The following is a 9,793-nucleotide window of genomic DNA, read 5'->3' on the forward strand; positions in this document are numbered from 1 at the left end:
CAGTCTTCTGATGGCTTTCCTTCACTTCCACGTTTCTCTGTTCCATCTCCACCTGGCTGCCAGAAGAAAATCCTTAGAACACAAGTGAAATGCCACCCCCTTTTTTAAAATCCTTCAATGGCTTCTCATTGCTCTTAGAATAAAATAAGAAATAGTGGCAATTCCCTGGTGATCCAGTGGTAAGGAGTCCGTGCTCTCCCGGCTGAGGGCCCGGGTTTGATCCCTGGTCAGGAACTGAGATCCCACAAGCTGCGCAAGGCGCAGTCAGAAGAAAAGAAAGAAAGAAAAAGAAAAGAAATACTTACTGTGGCCCTCAGGTCCTTCAGGCTCTGCACCATCCAGCCACTGATGGCCCCCAGCTGCCAGGCACTCCAGTTATGGGACCTTGAACAGCCCCAAACTGTCCTTAGAGACTCTACCCCATGGTTCTCTCTGCCTAGAGCGCCTTCCCCTCTGCTCTACCCCACTGAGTCCTCCAGGACCCCCTAAGTGCTTTGTCCTCCAAAACACCTGCTCTTCTGATGCTCTGCCCACCCCCAATCTGAATGAGGTCTTCTCTGTGGCACTCTCTCCCTCTACTCCGCTTCTCCTTCATAGCACCTACCACACAGGTAATTGCATATATATATATATATATATATTTTTTTTTTTTGCTGCATCGGGTCTTAGTTGCGGCACGCGGGGCCTTCGTTGAGGCATGCGGGGTTTTCGTGGTGGTGCATGGGCTTCTCTCTAGTTGTGGCACCCAGGCTCCAGAGCTCGTGGGCTCTGTAGTTTGCGGCACACGGGCTTTCTAGTTGAGGCGCGTGAGCTCAGTAGCTGTGGTTCATGGGCTTAGTTGCCCTGCGACATGTGGGATCTTAGTTTCCTGACCAGGGATCCAACATGCGTCCCCTGCATTGTAAGTGGGTGCTTCACCACTGGACCACCAAGGAAGTCCCTTGCATAGTTATTGATGCATTTACTTTTTAACCATCTTTCCCTACTAAAGGTCTGTTCCCCTCCCCCCCACAGCCCCCATGAGGGCAGAGATCTTGTCCATTTTATTCATTTCTGTGTTTCCAGTACCTAGCAGGGTGCCCAGCTCCTAGGAGGCTCTCAGGAAACAATAGTTGGATGAATAAATGAAAGGGTCCCTCACCTCCCCCACCCCACACTCAGAGACGGGACTTGCTTACCCAAGGACTCTGCACACTGTCTGCCTGCTCCCTGGCCCTGACCCTCTGCCCTCAGCTGCCGAATGTGGCCTCTCTTGGGGCAGGAACAGAAGGCTCTGGCCCCAGGGCATCCTGGTCTTGCAGGGAGAGGAGGCTCCCCAGCCGACACAGAGGCTCTGAAGTGTGACCACCAACTGTGCACTGTGCCGATGGTGGGAGAGGCCGCTTCAGGCCGTGTGAGGAGCTAAGCTTTGGAGAAGCAGCTGAATGCCAGTGGGTGAGAGGGCGGCATACCATGCAGGGGAGGTTGGAGCTGAGGCCTGCCTGGAGGAACACACACCGGAAAGGGCAGGGGCCATGTCTTGAAGGGCCTCTAATACCCGTTTGGACTTTATTTTGGACAAAAAGAGGGGGTGCAGCTAAAGGGATTTTGTGTCTTGTTTTATGGTTTTTTAAACAGGGCTCTGACTTAATAAAATGTATGTGTTGAAGGATCCTCTGGCAGCACTGTGGAGGATAGATCAGAGATGCTAAGAGCTTACTATTGCTAAGTGCTATGTACGTAATGAGATTTATTTTATTTAACTATTACAACACGCTTGTGAGGTAGATGTTATATATAATTGCTGTTTTCTAGATTAGAAGCCTGAGACTCATAACAGCCCTCTTCATTGGAAAAGTGCTGCTTCCCATCCCATGGAATTCTGATGCGATTGTTAATCACCGAACCAGACCTGTTCCTTGGCCATGGGTGTGGCATGAGGTCCAGGCCTGGCCAATCAGTGGGCCCCTTGCTTTGCCAACAGCGACTAGACCGAGGGTCCAAGGGATGGTCATGTGATATAAGCAGAACCAGACTGAGTCCTTCTGGGATGTTGAAGATATAGACCCCGGGAGAGAGTCCCACTTGTTTTTGGATCTCAAGCAGTAACCATGTAAGCTTGGGGCATATGAAGCCAATTTCCTATGACTTAGAGAACATTTCTGTGTGATAGGATTGAAGGCGACCAATGCACAAAGAAACAGAGGTGAGCAGGATGGATGCAAAGGGAGAGGCTGATGTACTTGTTTGGGTCCCTGGACTTAGCCACACCTGAAGCTAGACCCAGCTGAAACTTCCCAGGACATAAGCTATTGAATTACGTTATTTTGTGTTTAGTTCAAAACTATACATGTACTCCCCCACCATGTTCAGAGCAGCACTATTTACAATAGCCAAGACATGGAAAATAATCCAAGTGCCCATCAACGGACGATTGGCCTAAGAAGACATGGCATGTGTGTGTGTGTATATATATATATATATATATATATATATATATATATATATATATATACTATGGAATATTACTCAGCCATAAAAAAGAATAAAATATTGTCATTTGCAGCAACATGGATGGACGTAGTGATTATTATACTAAGTGAAGTAAGTCAGACAGAGAAAGAAAAATATTATAGATCACTTATACGTGAAATCTAAAAAATAATACAGGGAATTCCCTGGTGGTTCAGTGGTTAGGACTCCACACTTCCACTGCAGGGGGCCAGAGTTCACTCCCTGGTCAGGGAACTAAGATCCCAAAAGCCAGGCAGTGTGGCCAAAAAAATAATAATACAAATGAACTTGTTTACAAAACAGAAACAGACTCACATAGAAAACAAATTTATGGTTACCAAAGGGGAAAGGGGATGGGGGAGGGATAAATTAGGAGTATGGGAATAACAGATATGCACTAACATATATAAAATAAGTGAACAACAAGGATTTACTGTATAGCACAGGAAACTGTATTCAGTATTTTGTAATAGTCTAAAATGGAAAAGAATTGAAAAAAAATATATATATATATATCCGAATCACTTTGCTGTACACCTGAAACTAACACAATATTGTAAACCAACTATACTTCAATTAAAAACAAAAACAAGGGGCTTCCCTTGTGGCGCAGTGGTTGAGAGTCCGCCTGCCGATGCAGGGGACACGGGTTTGTGCCCCGGTCCAGGAAGATCCCACATGCCGCAGAGTGGCTGGGCGCGTGAGCCATGGCTGCTGAGCCTGCGCGTCCGGAGCCTGTGCTCCGCAACGGGAGAGGCCACAACAGTGAGAGGCCCGCGTACCGCAAAAACAAAACAAAAACAAAAACAAAAACTCCAGACAACTGAAGCTCAGAGACACTAAGTAACTTGTCTGAGGTCACACAACTAGCAAGTGGCAGAACCAGGATTTGAGCCTCTCTTATTCTAACACTTGTGCTCATTTCGCCCTATCACAGCATGATAATGTAAAGAGCAAACAGGCAAAACAGTTAGGAGGTGAGCAGTGAGAAAGCATGGTCTAGGGCAGTGGCCTGGGGAAGGAGGGCAGGCATTTGAGAGATGATGATGGAATGTGGGAAGACACGGGACAGATCTGAGTGTGGAGGCTCAGTGAGGTGAGTGGGAGGAGGACCCAAGGGGCCTGGAAGACCCAGGAGACAGGGCAGATGGGGCAGAGTGAGGGATCTCAAGGCAGAGATGGGTTTGTCTCAGACACAGAGGATACCTGGGTAAGAGCAAGGCCAGCCCGTGGGCGGTGACGAGCTTGTCTGGAACCAGGTGGGAAGCCAAGGCCAGGCCCAGGGTCGCCCACAGATTGGGGTTGGAGGAGAGAGAAGGAACAATTGGAGGAGGAGGAAGCTATGTCACCATCATGGGAGAAGGTGGGAATCAGTTCCCCAGCATGCCAGCTCAGAGTCAGGGGGGCCCTGGTGGCCTTGGAAGCCAGAGCAGGAGACAAAGGAGGCTGGAGGAGGGGAAGTGAAGGTGATGCTCATGGACTCAGCAGAAAATGAGGGGGTGGTGATGAGAAAGGTGAAGGGAAGGTGGTTCCCTCCCAGGTGTGTAAGTCGCACCGGTGCTGCTGAAACATCGACTCTCTCACACTGCAATTTAGAGGCAAAGTTGAACTCAGGTGACTTACCCAACCCCTTCCCAATGAGCCAGAGACAGGTTTTATTTTCTAAAACATTTTAATAAAATTAACCAATAAATATTCTACACTGTATGGGCTACAGGGACAAAGAGTGGAAGACAGAGGGCCGGTCTTCCCAGTCGGGCCCTCAGGTCCCCTTGCAGAAAAAGAGAGAGACGGTGCTCTGGGCTGGCTTGGGGCTGGGATTGCTGACTTGGGATGGGGGGAGTGATTCTGGAACGGGTGATCTGGGGTCCTGCCATCCATCCCACTTTGTTGGTGTATGGGAGGAGAGGAGGGGCCAAGAAAAGCAGAGCCCCTGCAGGAGGCATCCTAGCACCCCCAGAAGTGACTGGGGTGAGGGGAGAGCTAGCCTAGAAGGAAGGAATGGGGGAGGGGCAGCCCATGGGGCAGTGAAGCAGGGAGCATGGGCTGGTGGCAGGCTCTGGCGGCTCTTGGGCCACAGCCACTCACTCTCGGACGTAGACCCTGGTGCACACGATGTCGTCCGCCGTCATGGTCTGAAAGGGGAGAAGTCATTGTTAGCCTGGGTCCTGTGTTTGGTTGCAGGAGGGTTGGGCGGAGGTACTCTGCTTGACCTCCAGGTCCAAACCTACTTCTTGGCTCAGGACTGACAGGTAAGAGCTGGTCACAAAATGCCTGGGCATCATGGGATGGAGGACAGTACAGCCCCAGGGGTCCACCCTAAGTCTTTCTCCCCAAGCCAGGAAGATCCCCGCGGAGAACTGTTGGGACCTCTCAGCGCATGTCCTTTGTTCCAAATGGAAGGGACATCCTTTTACGTTTGCACAAGGACACTGTATGGGACAGAGACAGCCTTGTCCTGCCCCAGCAGCCTCATAGGAGACAGGGAGACCAGCCACAGTTGTTCTTAAATCTCCTGCACCCTGGAATGTCCCGGAAAATCTCTGAAGGTAGCACTGGGCTTGCTGTGAGCTGAGAGGAGGCAGGCCTTACCAGGATCAGCTCTCCGTCATTGGTCAGTTCTCTGGTCCAGGAGGTCTTGGGACCCTCTCCCTTCAAAAGCCTCTGCTCGCAGACCATTTTGTTCTCACTCTCCCATTTTACCAGGCTCTGCATGAGAGGGTGGTCAGGTGAGGTGGGCCCACAGCAGGGACAATGCTGTGAGAGGTATAGGGGATGCACCCCCTTTCTTCCCACCACCACTATCTAGGGACTTTCTCCATTGGAACTGGAGGAAAGACTCTAGGAAAAGACTGGAAAATGTCATGTTGAGAGGCAGGGCAATAGATGCCCTGAGGGACCCCGTCCCGGCACGCACCTTACAGGGTCTCCCGTCCACAGTCTGCTCCTCAAACTCTTCTCCAATATTGAAGTTGATCTCTGTGGTACGCACGGTGGTAGAGGTTTTGATGTAGAAAGTGTCTCCCTCCTGTTTGATCTCCACTGCTGGCTTGGATGCTGCAGCCACGGCGATCTTCCTCAGCATCACGTTCACCCCTGGAGGGAGAGGAGAGGCTCGACTCTTATGGGTGCTCCAGGCGCCTGGCTCACACTCTCCCCAGGGACAGCAGGAGCAGGCTGAACTGTGAGCGGCTGGGAAGAGGGGCAAGCTGCCTGGGTGTCCAAGAAAGCACCTTGAAGGGAGGGCAGGTGGTACAGCCCTGATGGCTGGTGGGTTCAGGGAGGAGGGACAGAGAGGCAGTGCCCCGCCCTTGGGAGTTCTGCTTCTAGCTACGGCCCCACCTGGATGAGTCAGCAGCCCTGGATCGGGATCCCCAAGTCTCAGCTCTTCACTCGGTTCTTGGGGGCAGCTTCCCCCTATTCCTCTCATCCTGCGACAGCTCACCTTGGCTCAATTCACCTCACTTTTGGTCCTTTGTCCATCCTGCTGGAGACCATCTGCTGGGGTGGGCTCATCAGAGTCACTGCGTCTGCACCCCCGCCCACGTGCAGGGCAGGCCTTCCCCAGCCAGGCCTCACTACTCACGTCCTGGAGTAGGGGCCACTTCCCTCTCTGCCCACTCCCCTCCCCTGTCTTGTGGCCTTTATTTGCTGAGCCTCTGTCCCTCCCCAGGATGAGAAGGAGCAGGGATTTTCAGCAGGGGAAGAGGTGGGACAGCTGTTTCCCCCTACAGAATGGTCAGAAGCCTGGGGACACCACCGGCTGTGAAATAAGATCTATTAGGCCATGATTTCCACCTGGCTCACCCTCCCTTGCAGGCTGGGTGACCCTGGGCAAATGGCTTAACCTCTCTGAGCCTTAGATTCCACAACTGTAAAATGGAGACAGTAACTTCTTCAAGAGCCTATCACATGGGATGATGTGTGTTTAGGCCCTATAGCACACGCAGTGCCAGGCACATCTATATGTTTTCAGGAAACAATAGCTACTCTTATTGTTGTTGTTATTTTCACTGATAAAAGGAAGGCAAAGAAAAAGCCAGAGTTGGGGCTCAGACAAAGTTCCCTGCATCGGACTCCTGCCCACCTGCCCTCCTGGAACAGAAAGGGTCACTCCCCTCCCCTCCCCTGATGTGGGCCCGACTCCAGGAACACCCACCCAACTTCAGGGGTCAGGTCTTCTCATTCAGCCTCTGTGGATTCAGAGTCGCTGTGCCTGTCCCCCTATCCTTTCCCAGATTGGACCCCTTCTCTCTATTCCCTAGTTATTTCAAAGGAGTGGAGGAGCCAGAGAGAGCAGCCCTCTGGCAGGAAGTCAAGCAGGCAGGGAGGCACCTCTAGTCAGGGCCCAGGTCCAAGCTCTACACCCTTCACCTGGCCTGGCCTCCTGCCCTGAACTGGAGCAGAACGCTTCAGGGAAGCAATGGGTGGGATGGGGGCCAAGCTGGGCTGGGCCAGGCAAGTGGGATTCCCTACCTCCCAATGTGGTCCAGACCCCCTGCCCCTCCTCCAGACCTGGGTCCCTAGAGAAGAAACAAATCCCCTTTCCCCTCGGCACCAGAGCAGACCCACTCTATTCCAGACAGAAGGGAGTGGGAGGAAGCCCTGTCCCTCAGGAGCCCCAGGAGCCCACTTCTTGGCTGCCAATCTCTTGGGTCCAGGGAGAAATGACTGAGGTTCCCAGGACTAATTGACTTGGTAAAAGAGACATATCCCACTCCACCTCCTTGGACAAAAAGACTACTTCACTCTCTGGTGCTACCCGGGAAGTCCATCCTGTTATCCATCTTTCCCGTTATAGGAACAGGAGCTGCTAGCTGTGTGTCGTAACCATCATACTGGATGGGACAGGTATCCCCCAAATACCTGAGCATCCCTCCCCGGGAGAGAGACTCTTGCATAGGACAAAGAGGGGTGAGAAGGGACTGAGATTCCTGCGGAAGCAAGGCTAGGTCCAGAGGAGACACCCCTCCAGCCCGCTTCTGGTACCTGTGGTGCTGGGGCCAGGCTCAGCCAACGTTGGCTGACTCAGGACTGTGTTTGTCTAACGGGTCTGTTTTCAATCTGCCCCACAGCAAGCCCTGAGGAGGGCACGTGGCTCTGAGAGACCCCGCAGGGAGGACAAACAGACTGAAGACAGACAGACAACAGGGTTGGGTTTGGGATCTTATCCTCCAGCTGGGGCCTGGGGGTGTGCCAGGCCACTGCCTCCTCCACTGGGGAGAGGGGCCAGAATCCAGAGAAGTTGGGGGATGGAATGGCATCTAGGCTTTCTGAAGGGAAAATTGTTATCCTTTGGCAGGATCTTGGTGGCACGCGGGATCCTGGCTGCAGCATGAGGCATGCATGCGGGATCTAGTTCTCCGACCAGGGATCAAACCCAGGCCCCCTGCACTGGGAGTGCGGGGTCCCCATTGGACCACCAGGGGAGTCCTGGATCTTTCATTTCAACAAGGGTAGGGCAAGAAAGGCTGACATGATTACAAGAAATACTGTGGTCAGACTGCAAGCAGAACTAATGGTAAGGAAGGATGGAAATTCCTGCTTTCCTCACTGCATTCCAGCCCCTTCCTAGTTCCTGACTCATTTCTACAGCCCCCGGCCCCACACAGGGTGCCCTCTGCTCATTCCAGCTGGGGTCTCTCTGTTCAGTTCAGAAATGGATGGCTCCAGGGTTTCCAGGTGGCTTCCCAGTGGCTGGGTCCTTGACTAACCTCCATCTCTTTGCAGAGCCCTCTCCCCAGCCGGCCCAGGCTTTCCCCACCCCTCCTCCCCAGACACCAGAGGGCACACAGGAGTTGGGAAGGGCAGTCTGGGTAGATTCAACTTCCTCCACCTTTAACCAACAGACCTAGCTGGGCTGCAGCCCGTCTCCAGGGAGGCAGGGAGAAGAGAATTCGGATTTTCTCAAAGGGAGGGGATGGCTGGGGTTTCACACGAAGCCATTTGTTGAAATCTAAGAAAGTGATAATTATCCAGAGCGAGTTTAGGATTCTGGAGCTGCTCGCTGTAGGAAAATATTTGTCTCACAGATGGAGGGTGGGGGGAGCAGAGTGGAAAAGTTCTGAAAGGGGGATCTGGGGGCCCTGCGGTGACGGATCACCTGGTGGGTGGAGCCCCGCACAGAGAGATCTGGAATCTGCCCGGGGATTGGGTTACCTGCGGGGGGCAAGGGGAAGGAGGCAGGAATGCCTGGGGTGGGGGTGGGAGGCTCGGCTGGGTAGGGACCCAGGCTCCCAGCCTGGATGCAGGGTTTGCAGCTTCCGAACTGCGGAGAACCCCACTGCCTCACCCCAGGGAATACCGACCTCATGCTTCTGGTTTCTACTTGATTCAGAGGCTGAGTCGCCGCAGGAGTTGGCGTCTGTGGGCGCCCCGCCAGAGGAAGAAGGATTTAGGTGTTCGGGCTCAGCGCCCCGGGACCCAGGCGTCTGACCCCTATTCTTGGGAATGCAGGCGCCCAGCTTCCCACGCCCTGATTCCAACTTCCCTTTCTTTCTCGTACCCACCTCCGAGGCCTCGGCGGAACCCCCTCTCCTCTTCCGGGCGCTCAAAAATCTCCTTACCCAGAACTTTGAGCAGATCCTCAAAGTTCTCCGATCGGATGATCTTCCAGTTGCCAGAGAAGTTGGGCATGGTGGCGGTGCTAGTGGCGGTCCCCTTAGATCCTTCGGCTGGAGCACTGGACGCTGAGTCCTTTAGTCGAAAGAGATGTCTCCGCCGCCTTCGCCGGATGGTAAGACTCAGGATCCAGGACTCGTCCGAGGATAACCCTAAAGCCGGCCTGGGCTCTCGCGCGGGCAGCTTTTATACCCTTTGTGGACCCGCCCTTGCCCAAGAATGAGGTGGTCCCGCCTCCCGCTCCGCCCCCCCCTCCACCCCACCTGGGGGGCCTTGAGCCCCGGCCCTGCATTACCACCCCACCCCCACCCCCACCCCGTCCTCTGGATCTAGCCCAGTGGGCGGGTCCAGAATTCGCTGAGGGGGCCCGAGATTGCTGGCTCCCGCGCCAGTGGGTGGATGAGGAGGCGGACGGAGGGCTACAGCCCTCGGACTGGGCTCTCAACCGAGAGGAGAGGGCGCTAGGCCCGGGGCACAGATGCTGGGCTCTCACGTCCTGCAGTCCGAGGCACAGGGTCGCACCTCGCTTGTTCCCCATCCCTGCCCAACCTGACACGGTGCGCTCGACTCCTTGGCGCCGGACACCCGGCGACACCACTGGCGGGTGAACCCCTGCTTGCAAGCCAGAGCTGGGGAAGAGAATGCGCGGCCGAGCTCCGGCTCCACTGAAGCTTGAGTT

The 9,793-nt window shown here is 53.9% G+C and overlaps 1 protein-coding gene across 1 annotated transcript; it reads right to left on the reverse strand.

The window, feature by feature from the left end:
* Nucleotides 1-4,174: 4,174 nt before the first annotated feature.
* On the reverse strand, nt 4,175-9,266 carry CRABP2 (cellular retinoic acid binding protein 2). Its single transcript, XM_060008405.1, has 4 exons — nt 9,060-9,266; nt 5,411-5,589; nt 5,086-5,202; nt 4,175-4,628 (listed from the first exon to the last, which is right to left on the reverse strand). The coding sequence occupies exons 1-4, from the start codon at nt 9,127-9,129 to the stop codon at nt 4,578-4,580; spliced, it is 417 nt and encodes a 138-aa protein (XP_059864388.1). The 5' UTR covers nt 9,130-9,266; the 3' UTR covers nt 4,175-4,577.
* Nucleotides 9,267-9,793: the final 527 nt, after the last annotated feature.

The sequence above is a fragment of the Delphinus delphis genome, chromosome 1, assembly GCF_949987515.2.
Source record: "Delphinus delphis chromosome 1, mDelDel1.2, whole genome shotgun sequence".
Classification (NCBI taxonomy): Eukaryota; Metazoa; Chordata; class Mammalia; order Artiodactyla; family Delphinidae; genus Delphinus; species Delphinus delphis.

Excerpts from the sequence above, each read along its gene's own strand:
- CRABP2 (XM_060008405.1), bottom strand. The coding sequence starts at position 9,129 with ATGCCCAACTTCTCTGGCAACTGGAAGATCATCCGATCGGAGAACTTT. Across the intron at positions 5,590-9,059 it reads GGATCTGCTCAAAGTTCTGG|GGGTGAACGTGATGCTGAGG; the intron begins GTAAGGAGATTT and ends CTCTCCCTCCAG. Across the intron at positions 4,629-5,085 it reads ATGACGGAGAGCTGATCCTG|ACCATGACGGCGGACGACAT; the intron begins GTAAGGCCTGCC and ends CTCCCCTTTCAG.